This window comes from Acomys minous, assembly GCF_964271855.1.
Source record: "Acomys minous genome assembly, chromosome: 10".
NCBI lineage: Eukaryota > Metazoa > Chordata > Mammalia > Rodentia > Muridae > Acomys > Acomys minous.
The window spans coordinates 16,932,476-16,952,500 of NC_140491.1; the positions used below are offsets into that span (position 1 = coordinate 16,932,476).

The 20,025-nt window shown below is 46.8% G+C and overlaps 1 protein-coding gene and 1 long non-coding RNA gene across 3 annotated transcripts in view; one reads left to right on the plus strand and one right to left on the minus strand.

Annotated features, from left to right (window-relative positions):
- The window catches only part of SLC34A2 (solute carrier family 34 member 2), a 46,979-nt gene extending 31,150 nt beyond the window's left edge, over positions 1-15,829 (minus strand). Inside the window, exon 1 of one of the 2 annotated variants that reach the window (XM_084799709.1) lies at positions 15,687-15,829. In XM_084799709.1, the coding sequence (XP_084655835.1) occupies positions 15,687-15,713 (27 nt within the window). In that variant the 5' untranslated portion in view covers positions 15,714-15,829. Of the gene's footprint in view, positions 1-3,073; positions 3,234-15,686 lie in introns of those variants that run through there. The other variant, XM_084799710.1, reaches the window with a different exon arrangement.
- LOC311606398 lies at positions 6,573-8,900 on the plus strand. The gene is made up of 2 exons (XR_014782335.1): positions 6,573-7,085; positions 7,258-8,900. It is a non-coding gene; the product is annotated as an uncharacterized lncRNA (long non-coding RNA).
- Positions 15,830-20,025: the final 4,196 nt, after the last annotated feature.

Here is a 20,025-nt window from a genome sequence, read left to right on the forward strand (position 1 = left end):
AAAGAAAGAAAAAGAAAAACACCAGAGCATTTGTATTTTGAGCTAAAACCTTTCAAACAAAAATTAGAAGAAAAACAGCAGAAGCTGCTGGTGTTGTGTGCTTGTAATCTCAACAATTGGGACGTAAAGGCAGTTTGCTATAGCCAACTGCATAGCAGTTTCTAGGTCAGCCTGGGCTCAAAGAGCAGAGCTATCCCAGCATCTGTGGTCCAGAATCCTGCTGGGTGTGTGCTCACTTGTGGCTAGAAGCCAAATCTCCCCAGCATGGATTCCCAAGGTCAGCCTGGATCTACATACACCCACTCCACCATTTTCTCCTCCAAATGCAATGGCCAAAGGACAGAATTCTGTATTTTTCTACTCAAAAGTTGTTGGGTTTTTTTTTTCACCCCCAAGTTTCCAATCTTCCAAGTCTCCATCAGTTACAGTAAAGTAGAAACTCTTCCAGGATCAGACAAAGCTGCCCCACCTTCACTGCCAGCCACAGCCTTCCCACTGTCCCTCGGACTGCCCCTTGCATGCTCCAATCTCAGAGCTGTAGCTCTTCCGGGTCCCGGTCCTGGATGATTCAAACAGCTTCCTTGACGTTAGCAGCTTTATCTCAGGTTGTGTAGATAGAGGACGACTTGAACTCATTCACCTACCTCCAACTCCCAAGTCCGTGAAGGATGTATCCTCCCCTTGGGCTGCTCCGGCTCTGCCTTTTTTTTTTTCCAAACCAATCACTGCATAGCACTGCTCTGCACTTTACTTTCTCCATTTTCCATAGACCATAAGTTCCTTATGGGTGAGTTCTGACTCACAGGTCCTTCCCAAGTCCTAAATACCCAGGGATAGTTTGATTACTTCACTGAGTCTAGACCTGATAATTCCGGATGGTCTATAATCCAAGCTACCCAGAAGACTGAGACAGGAAGATCAAAGTTCAAAGCCTGCCTAGGTTACAGAATGATTTGTTTGTGTTTTTGTTGCTGTTGTTTTTTGGTTTGAGGTTTTTTTTTTGTTTGTTTATTGGTTTTGTTTTCTTTTGTTGGTTTTTCGAGACAGGGTTTCTCTGTGTAGTCTTGACTATCCTAGACTTACATTGTAGAACTGGCTGGCCTCAAACTCACAGCGATCTGTGATCTGCCTGTGTCGGCCTCCCTAGTACTGGGATTAAAGGCGTGCACCACCACCGCCCAGCCTAGGAGGAGGAGGAGGAGTTTTCTACTGAAGCAAGCATCTAACCCCAGAGTCAGGAATGGTGATAAACTCCTGTAATCCTGGAGGGAGGACGATCAGGAGTTAAACTGTCAGCTAGCCTGGGCTATAAGACACCCTTTTTCTTTAAAAAAAAAAAAAAAGTCTCCCCCTCTTCTCCCCCAACTCCTCAGAGAAGGGGAAGCTCCCAAGGGGTCCCATCCCAACCTGGCACCTCAAGTCACAGCTGTACTAAGCACATCCTCTTTCACTGAGCCCTGACATGGCAGCCTGGCTAAAGGGAAGAGCTCCAAAGGCAAGCGACTGAGTCAGAGACAGCCCCTACTCCTGTTGATAGGCCACCACATGTTGACCATGTTGCATTTCTGCTAATGTGTCAGGAGGCCTGGATCCAGCCCACGCATGCTCTTTGATTGTTGGTTCAGTCTATGGGAGGCCCTATGGGCCCAGGTTAGTTTACTCTGTAGGTCTTCTTGTGTTGTCAACGATATGCCTGCCTCTGCATTCCAAGTACTAGGATTCAGCTGGGGGTGGTGGAGCACACCTTTAATCCTGGCACTTGGGAGGCAGAGGCGGGGGGGGGGGGGGGGGGGGCAGGGGGATCACTGAGTGAGTCTCAGACAACCAAGGCTACACAGAGACACACACCCCCCACCACCCCGCCCTGGAAAAAAAATTGCTAGCCAGCAAGAGCCACCAAAGCCTGGCTCTTTTTACTTGAAACAGTCTCTTATATAGCCCGGACTGAACTTTCTAGATAGTGAAGGATCCTCTTGAATCTTGATCTTCCTACCGCCCCCATTTTATTAAATGCTGAGATTATAGGTGGATCTCCACGCATGCCAGGCAAACACTGCCAGCTGAGTAATCCAGGGCCTCCCTTGTGTATCTCGAGATGGCTACAACTCTGTACAGCCAAGAATAACCTTAAGCTGCAGTCATGTGCCACGGCACCTAGATGTTCTGAACATTTGTCACTAAATATTCTGAGGGGACTGGCACACACAATTACACACATTTGCAAACGCTTTCTAGTCCTGCTGAGAGCCATTTCTTCTCTTTTTCTCCCTCCTGTCTTTGGGGGGGGTCCCTTTACAAGCTCTGGGGAACCCACTCAAAAGGAGGAGGTAGCCCCACAACCACCTCAAAGATCACTGCTTCCCTCCCAGCTTTAATTCCCAAAGGTAAAAAGGCAAAGTAATCATTAACTAAGCCAAGACTCAAAGCCATGCATGAGCCCCGTCTTCTATTCAACAATCAACTCTTCTTTGCCTGAAAGGGGCCAAACACCTCCTACCAAGCAGATACAATCTGCCCAGAGACCATATTTTTCCAAAGATGGAGTAGCATGCCTTTGGGATAAGCCCTGGGCTTTGAGTTGAATCTCCTTTAATCAGCAGCCACCTGGGAGCCTGGAGCCATCAGCCTCCTCCTGCAGACTCCCCCTGTACCACACAACCAACCAGGCATGCCAGAACCCCGTACTTTCACCGTTCGGGCCACACACATATTGTTAAATTATTGACTGATGATTTTTACCTCCATTTCATAGATAAACTCGGAGCTCAGCACATGGTCTACCCCAAGTTCCAACATAGTTTCTGTGTCTAGTCAGGGCTCAGACCCTCAACAGCCAACTAGCAATCCCTCCCCTAATTCTCCAGCAGGCTGCCTGGAAGGGTGGACCACAACACAAGAACACCCCATAACACCAAGCAAGTGCACTCACGAGCACATACAAAGCCACCATGGTTGGAACACAGAGATATCCATCCTCACCACGCCTGCCTCCAACACTTCCCACACAGAGCCTCTGCTTTCCCAAAGACCACTGCTAGAACCCTCGTGTGCCACCGCAGGGCAGCTTTTGTACCTGGAAAGAAGACAGCCTGGAGCAGCTGAAGAAGCTGGAAGCCTCTGGAGAGCTCCCAGGGGGGGCCCACTGAGGAGCTGGGAGCCGGTGGAGGGCTCCTAGGAACAGCTGGAGAGCTAAGAACCACTGGGAGCTACTGCCTGGGACCCGAGAAGATGCTGCTCTTATATAAACTAAGCTAACTTAGCTCCACCCTTAGGGCCAGAAAGCCCTACCCAGAATCCTCCCTAAATCTAATCATCCCAACTACCTCTCTAGTGATCACTTAATACTCTTTTTTTAAGATGAAGGGACGGTACAGGTGAGTGCTCTACCACTGAGCTCTGTTCCTAGCCTCAAATGAGTTTGGATTTTGTTTGTTGGTTTGTCTTGGGTTTGTTTGTTTGTTTGCTTGCTTGCTTGTTTGTTTTTGCTTGTTTGTTTTTGAGAGGGGTGGATCTCGCTGTGTAGCATTGGCTGGCCTAGAATCTCAGGCTGGCCTTGAATTCACAGAGTGCTTGGATTAAAGGTGTGTGTCACCAGCCTGGGGTGGGGGAATGGTGGTGCTTGCCTTTAATCCCAGCACTTGTGAGGCAGAGGCAAGCAGATAGCTGTGAGTTCAAGGCCAGCCTGGTCTACAAATTGAGTCCAGGACAGCCAAGGCTACAAAGAGAAACCCTGTCTTGAAAAGCAACAACAAACAAAACAAAACAAAAGTGTGTGTCACCAAACCCAACCAGGATTTTGGGGCCTGGTTGGTTTGGTTTGGTTTGGTTTAGTTTTGGAGACAGGTTCTCACTGTATAGCTCTGGCTGTCTTCAAACTCACAGAGATATATCAACTCCTGTCTCCTCATGATAGGATCAAAGGCATGCACCTTTATGCCTGACTAAGATTATAATTATTTCTTTGTTTGACTGGCTGGTTGGTTTTGGCTCTTCGAGACAGGGTTTCTCTGTGTAGCCTTGGCTGTCCTGGACTCACTTTGTAGACCAGGCTGGCCTCGAACTCAGATCTGTCTGACTTTGCCTGCCGAGTGCTGGGATTAAAGGTGTGCACCACCACCCCCCAGCAAGATTATCATTATTATTTTGGTTTTGTTTCTATTTTTTGAGACTGGACTTCTCTGTGTAGCCTTAGCTGTCCTGGAACTAGCTCTGTAGAGCAGGCTGGCCTAGAACTCAGAGATTCCCCCCCCCCCCAGTACTGGAATCAAAGGCGTGTGCTACCATGCTCGCCTGGAAATACGGTTTCTTTTGGCTCTTCTAGACTCAACTTGTAGACCAGGCTGGCCTCGAACTCACAGAGATCCATCTGCTCTACACTGCTGAACCCTCTCAGCTCCATGCCTTTGTTTGGATAGAGTCCAACATGGCCTTAGCTTGCTGGGAACTCACAGAGATATGCTTAACTCTCCGGGCATGCTGAGATTAAAGGCATGTACCACCATGTCCAGGCCTGAGCTTTACTTTTTATTTATTTTTATTTTATTTATTTATTTAGGGTTTTTTGTTTGTTTGTTTTTTGAGACAAGGTTTCTCTGTGTAGCCTTGACTATCCTAGACTCACTTTGTAGACCAGGCTGGCTTCGAACTCACAGCGATCTGCCTGCCTCTGCCCCAGAGTGCTGGGATTAAAGGCATGCACCACCACGTCTGGCTTTATTTAGGTTTTTCCAGACAGGGTTTCTCTGTGTAGCCTTGGCTGTCCTGGACTTACTTTGTAGACCAGGCTGGCCTCAAACTCACAGCGATCCGCCTGCCTCTGCCTCCTGAGTGCTGAGATTAAAAGGCATGCGCCACCACCACACCTGGCTGTTAGACCTTTTTTAATCATGTGAGTGTGTATGAGTGAGTAAGGTGAGTGTACATGTGTGGAGGAGGCTGCAGAAGAGGCATAGGATCCCCACAGATCTGGAGTTACAAGAATCATGAGGCGTCTAACATGAGTGTAGGCAATCACACTCAGGTCCTCTGGAAGATCAAGACGCACTCTTGTTTTTGCTTTATTTTTGTTTGTTTGTTTGGTTTGGTTTTTTTTTTTCTTTTTCCAAACATGGTTTCTCTGTGGAGCTCACTCTGTTGACAAGGCTAGCTTTGAGATCCACCTGTCTCTGTCTCCCAGAGTGTTGGGATTAAAGGTGTGTTCCACCATGGCCCATCTAGGAAGCACTGTTAACCACTGAACTTTCCCAGTCTTCCACCTCCATCCCAAGTCTCTCTGCACATTTGTTTGTTTTTCAAGACAGGGCTTCATCTGTGGGCTTCATCTGTGTTAGCCCTAGCTGTCCTGGAACTCTCTTTGTAGACCAGGCTGGCCTCGAACTCACAGAGATCCTCCTGCCTCTGCCTCCAGAGGCTGGAATGGCAGCATGGGCCACCATAGCTGCATTAAGCAGTGCTGAGGATGGAGCCCAGGGCTTTGTGCATGCTCAGCACTCCACCAACTGTGCCGTGGCATCCTCAGCTCCCATAAAACATTTTATTTGCATAAGCCTTTCATCCACACTCCCACTGTTAAAAGAAAGTTTTTTTTTTAAATGTTTTTAAAGGCATTGTAGGTGGGGTATGGTGACACACACCTTTAATCCACGCTCTTGAGAAGCAGAGGCAGGTGGATCCAGGACAGCCAGGGATACACGGGGAAACCCTGTCTCAAAATAACCAGAGAAACGGAAAGGGACGGTCACTAGGCATGGTGATAAATTTCTAGCACTAGGGAGGCAGAAACGGGCCCATCATGGGGTCCAGGGGCATCTTAAACTATATAGCAAAGTCTGAGGCTAACCTAAACTACTCCAGATGCTGCCTCAAAAGGAGAAAAAAAAATTACTACTATGGATTGGGTGATATCATGGCCTAGCATATGGGAGGGAAAGTCCAGGTTCACTTCCCACTCTCTGCTTATCCACAACCCACTCCAAAAAACAAAAACAAAAGGGAGAAAGAAAATACTTTTTAAAAGAAAATACTAAAGGAAGTGTCTCACTTACCCAGCAATCTGGCTGTAATTTAAAGGAACATCAAAGTGGCTAGAGCTGAGTGTCGGAGAGTTGTTTCCTAAGATGGTGTCTTTAGCTCTAGCCTTGCTGCTGCAGCGGCTGCTCTAGATTTATCTGTAGTTCACCGACGTGTCCCTCATCGTCCTGTCTAGCTCACTCCCATACTACCAATGTGAATGGTTGATTAAAAAAAAAAAAGATTTATTTTGTGTATGTGAGTGTTCTGCCTAAATGTATATCTAGGTTCCATGCATGTGCGCCTAGCACCCGTATAGGTCAAAAGAGGCTATTGGATCCTCTGCAACTATGGATGGTTCTGAGCTGTCTGGTAGCCACCGGGAACCAAGCCTGGGTCCTCTGCAAGAACAGCCAACTGCTGAGCCATCGCTCCAGTCCCTGTTGGATTGTGGTTATGAAGCAGGGTCTTGTCTGGCTAGCCTGGTCCCATCAGAAGCCCTCTACCTCAGCTCCCCTGAGATGCTGCCATTACAAGCATGTTCCCAATGACTAGAAGCAGGTTACCATCACTTTCCTTTTGTTTTTCTGAGACAGGGTCTAAGGTAGCCCAGGTGGACCTCGTGCTCACTGAGGTCAGGATAAATGTGGAGTCTTTTTAGGCTTTGTTTATTTATTTATTTATTTATTTATTTATTTGAGGCAGGGTTTCTCTGTGTCGCCCTGGCTGTCCTGTAACTCACTTTGTAGACCAGGCTGGCCTTGAGCTCTCAGAGGTCCACCTGCCTCTGCCTCCTGAGTGCCGAGATTAAAGGCGTGTGCCGCCACACCCATCTGGAGGCTGTCTTGCCACCTGATATAAACTCTTGTTTCAAATGTAGAGCAAGATGGAAAGGGACAGCTGTTCCTGGGAGACATTTGGACTCATCAGGAGGTATTATTGGTTCTCGCATTGGAGGACAAGAGCTGTTTCCGCCGTCTAGTAGGCAGAGGGCAGAGGTGCTGTGAACATCCCAGAACACACAGGACCACCCCCAGCAAAGTGTCCGCAGTGTGCTGTCATACCAGAGTAGGCAGGTAGGTGCAAGTTTCTGTCCTTTTCATAATGGGTGGAGGTTGCCACTATAATTCCTGCCTGGAGTCTGGCTCCAAAGCTAGTGGGGTAAAAAAACAAAAAATGGTTTGTTCCTATTGCTGAGACTGGAAAAGGGAATTTAAGGAAAAGTAAATGATTGTTTTCTTCTTCTAGTCCCATCAATAACAGATTAAGGGGCTTGGACAGATGTTTGAAATGCCTGGAATGACTTCCCGGAGCCCAAGTGAAAAAGATGCAGCTTCCGGGGACAGAGAGATTCCCGTAACTACTGGGAGGATTGCCTCTTCTGCACACCTTGGTCTTTGTGCTTGCTTCCAAAAGCTGTCAGCCAGCAATCAAGTTCCGAGACTAAGCTCTGGTAATCCAAGTGGCCTCTGCTGTGTCACATGTCCTCCACGTCCTCGTGGTGTCAATCTTTCTGCAGTTTTGACAATTGTCTCTCTAAAGACCCCTTCCACCCCCCACCCCCCACCCCCATCCCGCTCCTGTGACGTGCTTCCTTCAGTTCCAGCCCAAGGCTCAAGTCACATTGCTGCTGACTGCTTGCTGTCCCTGTGACTTCCCCCTATGGACAGTTCCCTCTGCCCATTCAAAACTCAGCTAGCCGTTAACATGCCTCAGAGGTCACAGCTTGGAACAGGTGAGTCTCTTACAGCCTGGCCATTGTGGGCAGCACGGCGGTCCAGGAACTCAGCCGAGCCTGGAGAGGGAATCAGGCAGGAGCGGCTTGTCTAGGGTGTGGGGCCAGGCAGATATGAGGACTGATTAAGACAGTAGAAAGAATTCCTTCAAGTTTTATGATCTTTCAGGTTGCACAGAAAGGAACTTTTAAAGTATCCTAAAGCCAAAACTAATAAATAGACAAAAATCCAAATTAATTTTTAAATAAAAAAAAAGAAAGAAAAAATTAATTTTACAATACAGCCACCTGAATGGATGGGAAGACATCAGAAAGTCAATGGGGGATTACTCCCTTTGGAGTCCCAGGAGGATCTTCTCCAGGACAGTGAAAAAGTCTCAACCCTGGAAGGACATGTTTTATCCTTTTATGGATAACTCAATTTAACCCTACAAATTTCAGGACAGCTTAGCTTGGTAGAGCCCTTGCCTAGCATACATAAAGTCGTGAATTCAATTCCCAGCACCACATAAAACCAGGCTTGGTGGCACATATTTGGTTTTTTGTTTTGGGTTTTCAAGACAGGGTTTCTCTGGGTAGCGCTGACTGTCCTGGACTCACAGATCATCCTGCTTCTGCCTCCTGAGTGCTGGGATTCAAGGTGAGGCAACCACCGCCCTGCTCTTACTTGTAGTCTGAGTACTTGAGAGCTGGAGGCAGGAGGATCAGAAGTTTTTTTTTTTTTCAAATATTTATTTATTTATTATGCATATAGTATTCTGCCTGCATGTACACCTGCAGGCCAGAAGAGGGCATCAGATTACATTATAGATGGTTGTGAGCCACCATGTGGTTAGCTGGGAATTGAACTCAGGACCTCTGGAGGAGCAGTCAGTGTCCTTAACCTCTGAGCCACCTCTCCAGCCCGAGGATCAGAAGTTTAAGGTCATCTTCACTACCCAGGGAAGTGAGATCTCATAATGACCTCCTCCTCTCCCACACACACACACACACACACACACACACACACACACACACTTGCACCATAAATCTGGTTGTGGCTCAATGTAAGGTACCAGCCTGATGAGGTCCTGAGATAAATAAGAACAAAAGGAATTGTAATTGAAGTTTATGTTGTAAGTTGTAAATAAAAGACGTTTAATGTTGTTTGTTCAAACTGCCTCAGCAGATTTATAAACCATATCAAGAGATTTGTAAGTCATATATAGGTATTTATAAAATGAATTTATGGGTTTGGGATGTAGTTCTGTTGGTAGACTGCTTGCCTGGCATGCAGGTCCTGGCTCCAACTCCCAACACTAACTGGATGTGGTGGCATATATATATTTGCAATCCCGGTACTCCAGAAGTAGAAGTAGGAGGATCAGAAATACAAATCCTTAAGCAGGGCGTGGTGGTGCACACCTTTAATTCCAGCCAGAGGCAGGCAGAGAGGTCAAGGCTAGCCTGGTGAACAAAGCTAGTCCAGGATAGCCATGGCTACACAAAGAAACCCTCTTTAGAAAAACAAAAACAAAAAATCCTTCTCAGTTAAAGATTTCAAAGCTACAGGAAACCATATCTTTAAAAAGAAGAAAAAGGCCAGGCGGTAGTGGCGCATGCCTTTAATCCCAGCACTCTGGAGGCAGAGGCAGGTGGATTGCTGTGAGTTCAAGACCATCCTGGTCTATAAAGCAAGTCTAGGACAGCCAAGGCTACACAGAGAAACCCTGTCTTGAAAAGCCAAAATAAAAATAAAAAAGTAGAAAAAGAAAGAGCTGGAGCTGGGTGGAGGTGACACAGGCCTGTAATTCGAGCACTTGGGAGGCAGAGGCTGGTGGATCTCTATGAGTTTGAGGCCATTCTGGTCCACAAAGTGAGTCCCGGACAGCCAAGAGAAACCCTGTCTCAAAAAATAAAACAAAAGAAAGAAAGGGCTGGAGAGAAGGTGGTGAAAGAGGAAAAGGATGGTAAGGAGCTGAAGATAGCACAGTGAGTAAAGGCGCCTGTTGATAAATGATTGACCTGAGTTCGACCCCCAGGTTCGAGCACATGGTAGAAGGAGAGAACACATTCCTACAAGTTGTCCTCCGACCTCCACATTCATGCCATGGTATATGGACATAAACATACACACAATACATAACTTGTTTTTAATGAAGGAGGTATAAATTAATTAATTTATAGCAGTTTGTCCTGAAACTCACTATGTTGGCACAGGAATCCCTCCTGCCTCAGTCTCCCTCAGGATGAATGTTAGCCTCCATTAGCCTGGGTGTAGGGGACTCAGATCTGGATGTTTCTGTCTTATGTTAAACTTATGTTGTAGGGATACAGACCCAAAGTGCCAGGGAAAAGGAGAGAGGGCAGGTATGCCCTGAGGTGTTTGGCATTTTGAAAGGGTGCCTGTAATGTGAGGAACCAGCAAACTTAGTGCAGAGACCTTAAATGTAAAATGGGGAAGTTTCTAGAAAGCCCACACAGCTGGCGGCCCCAGGTGAAGGCAAGTCCACCTTGCTTGCTGATAGAAGGAATGAAAGAAACCAACAGGGGTAGGTAGCAATGTAGTCTGAACCAATGAGAGATGGTACTGTTAACAAGATTGCAGGAAGGAGGCAGAGCAGGTTCCGGTCAAGAGGTCAGCTCTTTGAGATCCCATAATGAGCTCTGTAAATCTCAGGCAAGTGGCAAAGCCACTAATATAGCACTTAGACCCCAAGCTACCTTGGGTCTAGAGATGGAAAGTGGATACAAAAATAGACACCCGGACAAAAGCAAAGTCATTCTTGATCTGTAACTGCTGCTCACAAAGGATGCTTTGAGCATCCTTACCAGAGGGAAGCAGCGGGTCCCTGTAGCAGGGGAGGCTGCGCAAGGTCTGGCCTCTGAGGTGTCCCTGCAGTGCCTACTCACAGTCTGTGATGACTGCAAAAGTAATGGAGGACGGCAAAGAGGGAGGGAGGGGTCAAGTGAAGTTAATGGGGAAGGTGTCTCTCCCTTCCCTGCAGGATCCTCTCCTTGTACCAGTGGAGCCTTTTTTTTCTCTGTGATATGGCAGCTTTGCCCTGGCATTGGACCTTCAGCTTTCCAGATCACAGCTTCTCAGAGCCTTTCCTGACCTGGCAGGTCCTCCCTCCTATAGATGCTAAGAGAAACACTCATGCACAGGCCTTCCTGCCACAGCCCGTCCCTGGGGAGCCACACTCTACACTGGATGACATCCCGGCATTGCCTACAGTAAGGCCCACTGACTTCTGGCAGCAACTCTCCCGCTGCCCCTGAGACCTGCTGGCCACCAGTCTACAGCCAAGGAATGCTAGGAGGTTCTCTGGAGACAACTGGGAAGAGAGAAAAGAGGGGGCCAAGAAACCCCATTTCTCTAGCCTGCCTGAGACCACTCAGGCTTTTCTTCATTTTGTCTACTTTTTCCACCTCCAGATGATCCAGACATGGTGGCACATGACTTTAATCCCAAAATTTGGGAGACAGAGGCAGGCAGATCTCTGTGAATTCGAGGCTAGCCTGGAGTTCCAGGACAGCCAGAGCTGTTTACATAGAGAAACTCTATCTCAAAAAAACAAACAAAAAAACCCCAAATCTTGGGGAAATGGTGACATTTTGTTTACCATATACTTTGTGCAGTTGTGTGTGTGTGTGTTAATTTGTTTGTTTTATTGTTATTTATTTTTGTTTGTTTATTTGTTTGGGATTTTTGTTTTTTGAGACAGAGTTTCTCTGTGTAACCTTGACTGTCTTGGACTAGCTTTGTAGACCAGGCTGGCCTAGAACTCACAGCGATCGGCCTCTCTGCCTCCCAAGCGCTGGGATTAAAGGCATATGCCACCACTGCCCAGCTTTATTTTTATTTTTATATTGGTTTTTCGAGACAGGGGTGTGTGTGTGTGTGTGTGTGTGTGTGTGTGTGTGTGTGTGTGTGTGTGTGTGTAACATTGTCTGCCCTGGAACTCACTATGTAGACCAGGCTGGCCTCAGACTCACAGAGATCCACCCACTTCTGCCTCCTGAGTGCTGGAATTAAAGGTGTGCACTGCCACTGCCTGGCTTGTTTTGTTTTTAAATATTGCATCAAAATATTGTTTCTAGCCAGGCGTGGTGGCACATACCTTTAATCCCAGCACCTGGGAGGCAAAGGCTGAGTTTGAGGCCAGCCTAGACAACAGAGCAAGTTCTAGGACAGCCAGAGCTGTTATACAGAGAAACTCTATCTCGAAAAACCAAAAAATAAAATTAAATAGTAATTAAAAAAAAAAAAATATATATATATATATAGTTTCTAGTCCAGGTATAGGGCACAGACCTTTAATCTTAGCGCTTAGGAGGCAGAGGCAGATGGATCTGTGAGTTTGAGGCCAGCCTAATCCACAGAACGAGTTCCAGGACAGCCAGGGCTACATAAGGAAACTGTCTTCAAAACAAAACATAAATTGCATTGGTTACTTTTTGGCAATCCCTTTCGTTTAGAGGCTGTACCATGTGACGTCTTCACTTCATCTAGGCTGAGGTATCCAGTTTATCTTTAGGAGGCAGGACATGCAGATTTAAAACTAAAAGAGACTGAGATGGTGGCTCACACTTGTGAAATCCCCAGGCACAAGAAACTAGAGCAGTAGGTCGCCTTGGGTTTCGGGATAGTTTGGGTTACCTAATAAGACAATATCTCGAAGCCGGGCGTGGTGGCCCACGCCTTTAATCCCAGCATCTGAGAGGCAGAGGCAGGCAGGTGGCTGTAAGTTCAAGGCCAGCCTGGTCTAGAAAGTGAGTCCAGGACAGCCAAGGTTACAGAGAAACCCTGTCTCGAAAAACTCAAAAACAAAAATTTTTGAACTTGAAAAAAAAAAAAGACAATATCTCGAATGAATGAACAGATGAGTAAATAGCAGAGCCAGAAAAGTTCTGGAGAAGCCAGGAAAAGCTAGTCACACGGAGTAGTGTGCCCGGATGGAAACACAAGCAATACTGTCCTAACTTGGCTGCCCTCTGGCCCCAGTGTGAGCCCGCTGTGCTTCCCGTTAACCTGCTACAGTGCCTGGCATGGTGAGTATCCAGAACTTGAGCCCTGCTGGTGCCTTCTCAAGTGTTGGCACGTGACAGCTCGTGGGCTGACAGTGAGGATGGAGCTAGGCTCCAAAGTGGCTCGTATCCTGTCAGAAGTCGGACTGCGAACAAGTAGTAGCAAGAACTTCACGTGCCAGGAAATTGCAGAGCAAAGAGCTGTTTCCTTCCCCTCCCCTTCTTCTCTCTCTCCCCCTCCTCCTTCTCCCCCACATTTCCAGAGACTTGCCAGAGACCTCAGCTCTCAGAGCTGGTCTTATGCCAGTGGCCACTCTGTGGCATTGGAAGGTGTCTGACACAGCTAGGGCTCAGGAGAATAAAGAGCAGGTTTCTGGGTTGATTGGTTTTGTTTTGTTTTGGGGTGTGTGTGTGTGTGTGTGTGTGTGTGTGTGTGTGTGTGTGTGTGTGTGTATTTTGTCAACTTGCCACAAGCTAGAGGTATACAAAAAGAGGAAACCACAAATGAGAAAATGTCCCCCCATAAGAATGGTCTGTAAGCAAGCTTTCCTTAGTGATTGACGTGGCAGGGCTCAGCCCATTTTGGGTGATACCACCCATAGGTAGATGGTCCTGGATAGTATGAGAAAGCAAGCTGAGCAAGCCTTGGAGAGGAAGTCAGGAAGCAGCATTCTTCCATTGTTTCTTCTTCCGTTCCTGCCTCCAGGTTCCTGTCCTGACTTCTCTCAGGGACAGTGTATGACCTGAGAATTGTAAGCTGATATAAACCTTGTCCTCCCTAAAGATGCGTTATCACAGCAATAGAAACTCTGAGTAAGACAGAAGCCAACCATTTGGCTTTCAGAAAATTCCAGCTGGTGTTCGTCAGTTGGCTCTCTGGAGCAACATGGACAATGCTGCCAGTTACTGCTGGGGCCTTCAGGGCTTGAGCTGGGAAAGAGATTTTTTTTTTTTTTTTACTATGCATAGTTTTGTGTTCTTGAACTTGGAACTCTCTGGATATTTTTATTACTAATTTGTGAATAAATACTAGCCACCAGGTACATGTCTGTAATCCCAACACTTGAAATGCTGCGACAGAAGACTCAGAAATCCAAAGTCAGCCTACGTCACATGGAAAGACACTGTGCTGGGCGAGGGGGAGAAAAGGGAAGGCAAATGAAAGTAGGGATAAAGGCGGGGTGGAGGGGGGAGCTGGGGGGGGTGGTATGCACTTGTTTGTGTTTTGTTTGTTTGATTGGTTTGGTTTTTTGAGGCAGGGTTTCTCTGTGTAGCCTTGGCTGTCCTGGACTCACTTTGTAAACCAGGCTGGTCTCGAACTCACAGAGATCCATCTACCTCTGCCTCCCAGAGTGCTGGGATTATAGGCGCCTGGCTGAGCACAGTTCTTGCATTCAGCAGTAACCTGGGCAACATAATGAGACTCCATCTCTCTCTCTCTCTCTCTCTCTCTCTCTCTCTCTCTCTCTCTCTCTCACACACACACACACACACACACACACACACACACCACAGAGAGAATAAATAAAAATAAAAAATAGTAATAAATAAAAAAGCTGTGAGATATTACCAGGAGTATACTAGAGATGATTAAGTTACAAAAATGGCAAATTTCAGTGAAGTCCTCATGAGCTTGGGCTGGCGAGTTTTTGGTTAACTTGACACCAGCTAGCATCACCTGGAGAAAGGGCACATCAATAGAAGAACTGCCTCCATCAGGTTGGACTGGAGCAAAGTCTGTGAGACCCTTTTTTGGTTAATAATTGATGATCTGCCATGGCTCAACTCACTGTGGGTGGTCCCATGCCTGGGCAGGTGGTCCTACATTGCAAAAGAAAGGTAGTTGAGCAAGCCAGGGAAAGTAAGCCAATAACGACATTTTTCTCAACAGACTGTAAACTGTTATCGTGTTTATCACAGCAATAGAAAGCAAACTAGGGACAGGTGCGGTGGTGGTGCTTGCCTGTACTCCCAGCACTCTGAGAACAGAGGCAGGCAGATCTCTGTGAGTTCGAGGCCAGCCTGGTATACAAACCTACAAAGTGAGTAGAGGACAGTCAAGGCTACACAGAGAAATCCTGTATCAAAAAACAAAAAAAAAAACAAAAAAAAAAACAAAAAAAAAAAGAAAAGAAGGAAGGAAGGAAAAGAAAGGAAGAAAGAAAGCAAACTAGGGCAGGCCCCAGAATGGACTTTTCCAATTGGCATAGTAAGCCTGTCTCTGAGAGTCTAACACCTTGGAACTTCAAGACCACCTTGACACATGACTTCCTGGTGATCTCAGACAGACCAGGAGCATCATGGCCTAGGTGAAAAATAGCTTTCCAGAGCAGCCCTAAGAATGTGCTGAGAGGGTGTGACCTGCCTAACCAATTAGCCCTTAATCCTCTCTTGGTCCACTGGAGTGCGTGCATTGGCAGGGGAGGGGTAAGGGAGAGCAGGGGAGGCTGTGGCAGCCAGCAGCTCACATCTGGGATTAACTGTGGAGTCCAAGGGGCACCAAACCACAGCCCTTCTGATAGGAATTCACTTACTCCTTCCTGGCTCAACCTTCCTGGCTTAGTCACAAGGTTCAGAATACAGCATTGTTCAACAAATGAGACACGGGATAGTAAACACGGTGTCCAGAGCCCAATCTGTACCTCTGTCCCTGAAAGGGTCATCAAGAAGGCTCATGTCACCAAACTTCTGCATCTGCAGTCTTAAGGAGTGAGCTGGTCTCTTGAGCTCTGTCCTTCTCAGCCTCTGTTCCCACAGATCCCAAGGACATGGGTCACATTGAACTAGCAGGTCACTTCCTCCTGGTGCCAGGAATTGCATTTTCATTCCTACTCTGCATCTTAAGGGCACCAATTCTGCACAGGCTGCTCCTCCTCCCCACCCTCCTCCATGGTCACAGGGGTTGCCTGGACGGGTGAAGCTTGCTTCTTACCTCAGGTGCTGCAAGTCCTGTTGTCATCTCTGGGGTCTCTGAAGCCCAGATACTTGGTATGTCCCCAGGTTAGACCTTTGCGTTTAGCTCGGAGATCTCAGTGTCTTGATGTACTGAGGACAAACCATTCAGGCAGGTAGGGACTTGAGCCACTCAGCCTGGGGCTCGAATGCTTCAGGAAGTCTTCAGCGTTCATTTGCCTGACCATTCTGATGGAAGGCGTAGACTGTGTTCTCCCCACCCCCACCCCAACTGGTTGGACCAGGAGACATCAGACCTGAGCTGGACTAATTAGCCCTTTGCCTAGAACTTTGAAACAGTGTTGAAATGTCAGTCTCTCTGTACCTGGACAAGTGAAGAAATCCTCTAGTCTCTTGACATCCTTTTTCTACCCTGTGATGAAGCCAGGCACATGGTGACATATGCCTACAATCTCATCACTTCAGGGTAGAGACAGAATAAACAAGCAAGCCTCGGCTACATATTGAGTTCCAGGCTAGCCTAGCCTACACAACTTATTAGAGTGTGGTGATACATACATGTACTTCTATCACTTGGGAGGAAGAGGCAAGGGGATGGTGAAGTGAACATGTTCTAAGGTTACCTATTAATACAGGCCAGCCTGTACTATTTGACAACTTGAGACACTGGCTCAAAAAACAACCCCTCAACACACACACACACACACACACACACACACACACACACACACACACACACACGGCGAGGGTCACGGGGGGGGGGGGGGGGCAGGGAGAAAGGAGAAGCATAAATCCTTATGATGCTCCCTCAGTAAACCCTTCAAGTCTGTTAAATAAGTGACTATTGGCTCACTTAAAGGCTAGTAGGAGGCAGCCAGGCGGTGGTGGCATCCACCTTTAATCTCAGCACTCGGAAGGCAGAGGGAGGTGGATCACTGTGAGTTCGAGGCCAGCCTGGTTTACAAAGTGAGTCCAGGACATCCAAGGCTACACAGAGAACCCCTGTCTAGGAAAAAAAAAAGCAGTTGGAAATAGGATCAGAGAGGGTGAGGCTAAGGCAATAGAGTCTGGGGAGAATTTTCTAGAAAAGGTAAGGCTTACCAGAGGAGTTATCTCAGGAATGTCTTGGCCAGATCAGTTTCTCTTAACCTATAAATAGCTGCCATGCTGTCTGACCTCATCAGGTGAAGCCAAGGAAAAGAAGTCAGGGAAAGCAGCCAAGATCTTAGAGAATGAGTGAATAAGTGAGTGAGTGAATGAATGAATGAATTCATTCATTCATAATGGTGGTAACAGGGTTTCATACTTCTATGAACTTAGTAGATTAGCTTTCTTTGTGGAAAAGCTAGTAACTTGGTTCGTTGGGAGAGTCTCACTATATAGTCCTAGCTGTCCTGGTACTATCTATGTAGATCAGGCCAGACTCGAACTCACAAATACCTGCTTGCCTTAGCCAAGAGTTGGTATGAGACACCATACCTGGCAAATTTTCTCCACAGTGCTGTAGTTACATGTGTGTGTCTTCACACACTGCTAGATTACTGTCTATATAGAAGAGACTACAAAATGGCACAAAAGCAAGCAATTCATTTTAGTAATTTCTCTTTCCTTTATTTTAAGACAGGGTTTTAGTTATTCTGGTCTGGCCTTAAACTCACTGTGTAGCCTACATGGCCAAAGAAGACCTTGAAATTCTGACCCACCTTCCTAGTCCTGGGGTTACTGGTTTGTCTCAATAGGGTGCTTAAATACTTGGTGCCTAGTTGGTGGAACTGTTTGGGAAGGATTAGGAAGTGTGGTCTTGTTGGAGGAGGTGTTATCATTGGAGGCAGGTCTTAAAATTTCAAAAGATGAGCTGGGCGTGGTGGCGCACGCCTGTAATCCCAGCACTTGGGAGGCAGAGGCAGGCGGATCGCTGTGAGTTCGAGGCCAGCCTGATCTACAAAGTGACTCCAGGACAGCCAAGGCTACACAGAGAGACCTTGTCTCAAAAAACCAAAAAAAAAAAAAAAAAAAAAAGATTTCAAAAGATGCTCTCTGTTCCCAGTGTTCTCTTTTTGCCTCTTGCTTGTGGATCATGAAAGAAGTAAACTCTGAGCCAGGCATGCTTGTGCCCACCTTTAATCCCAGCACTTGTGAGGCACAGACAGGAGGATCTCTGTGAGTTTAAGAATAGCCAGGTCAACATAGCAAGTTCCAGGACAGCCAAGTCTAAGTGGAAGACCCTCTGCCTCAAAATCCAAATAAACAAAAAGATGTCAACTCTCAGCTGTTCCTGCCACAATGCCTTTGCTCTGCCATCAGGACTCTAACCCTCTGAAACAGTAATCCCAATTAAATATTTTTTGGAGATAAGGTTTCTCTGTGTAGCCCTGGCTGTCCTAGACTTGCTTTGTAGACCTGGCTGGCCTGGAACTCACAGCAATCCACTTGCCTCTGCCTCCCAAGTGCTAGGATTAAAGGTGTATGCCACCATACCTGGCTGAATACTTTCTTTTCTAAATTGTCATGATGTTTTCACAGCAACAGAAAAGTAACTAAGACACCAAGCTTTATTTGGTGGTAGGAACTGAACTCAGAGCTTCATACATGCTACCCAGACACATACTGCACCAACTAAACCACATCTTCAGCCCTCGTTTAAATAAATGTCTTTGTTATTGCTGTTGTTTGTTTGTTTGTTTTTAAAAAGATTTATGAGTTGAATGTGGTGGCCCATGCCTGTGAGTTTGAGGCCAGCCTAGTCAACAATGTGAGTCCAGGGTACCCATATACATATGGGTGTTTTGTCAGCATGTATTATAATGCCCAAGTCGTGAAACCCCCAAAGACCACCAGGAATCAGACAGAAGCAAATCACACAGGGGCTCATTTATTAGTCAAGCGCAAAGCCTGGACTGTCAGCCCCCTCGTGAGGAGGGAAGATTGCGGGTGACCCATACCTCTAATTAGTTGGCCCTGGGTGTTTGTGGCTCTCCTTGGAAACTCGAGGGGGTGGGGGAAGGTCAGGTGCTCAGGCTCTGAACACAAAATGGTGTTGGTTTGGTCTGGTCTCTATAGTACACTTGCATACCAGAAAGGGGCATTGAGTTCCATGGGACTGCAGTTAGAGTCTGTTCTGAGGCACTGTGTGGGTGGAAATTGGAATCAGAACCTCTGGAAGAACAGCTGGAGTCATCTCTCCAGCCTCTGGTTGTTGTTTTGTTGTTGTTGCTGTTGTTTTGTTGTTTGAGACAGGGTTTCTCTGTGTAGCCTTGGCTGTCCTAGACTCGCTTTGTAGACTAGGCTGGCCTCAAACTCACTGTCTATGCCTCCTTAAGTGCTGGGATTAAAGGCGTGCTCCACCACACCTGGCTCAGCCTGTGTTTTGAAACAAGGCTGCCCTAGAATTCCCTACATAGATGAGGCTGGCCTCAAACTCAGAGATCTACCTGCCTTGCCTCTGGAGTGCTAGAATTAAAGGTGTTTGTCTCCACGCCCAGATCCATATTAATAAACTTCTAACTCTATGGTCTAGTTCTTTAAAATTAAAAAAAAAAAAAAAGCATGTGACTCACTGGCTGTGGTAGCACAGACCTTTAATCTCAGCACTTGTGAGGCAGAGACAGGTGGCTCTCTGTGAGTTTGAGGCCAGCCTAGTCTACAAAGTGAGTCCAGAACAGCCAGGGCTACAAGAGAAACCCTGTCTCAGAAAAAAAAAGTTTAAGACATAATGGAAGATTCATATACAGTTCATTTTTTTTAAAGATTTATTTATTGTTATGTATACAATGTTCTGCCTGCACGTACACCTGCAGGCCAGAAGAGGGCATCAGATCATGTTACAGATGGTTGTGAGCTACCATGTGGTTGCTGGGAATTGAACTCAGGACCTTTCGAAGAGCAGACGGCGCTCTTAACCACTGAGCCATCTCTCCAGCCCCTACAGTTCATTTTTATGTTCACTCACTTTGTTTGTTTTTCTTTTTTGGTTTTTCAAGAAAAGTTTTCTCTGTGTAGCATTGGCTGTCCTGGATTTGCTTTGTAGACCAGGCTGGCCTCAAACCCATAGAGATCCTCCTGCCTCTGCCTCTGCCTCCCCAAGTGCTGGGATTACAAACATGCACCACCAAGCCTGGCCTGCCCTTAATTCTCACCCCTTGCTCTGTGAGCAAGCCTAACAACTCATTGGCTGACCCAAAATGAACTTTGGTGCAATCACCTCGTCACTGGGACCTTGGGGGAAGTGGGGGGGGGGGCAGAAGGGGGCAGGGCTAGACATTGTCTGTGTCTCCTCCAGGGAAGGAATTTTAGTAACAGAGGTGCTTGAGTAAATATGACTTACACTAACCCTCTTTTTTAAAAATATTTTTTATTAA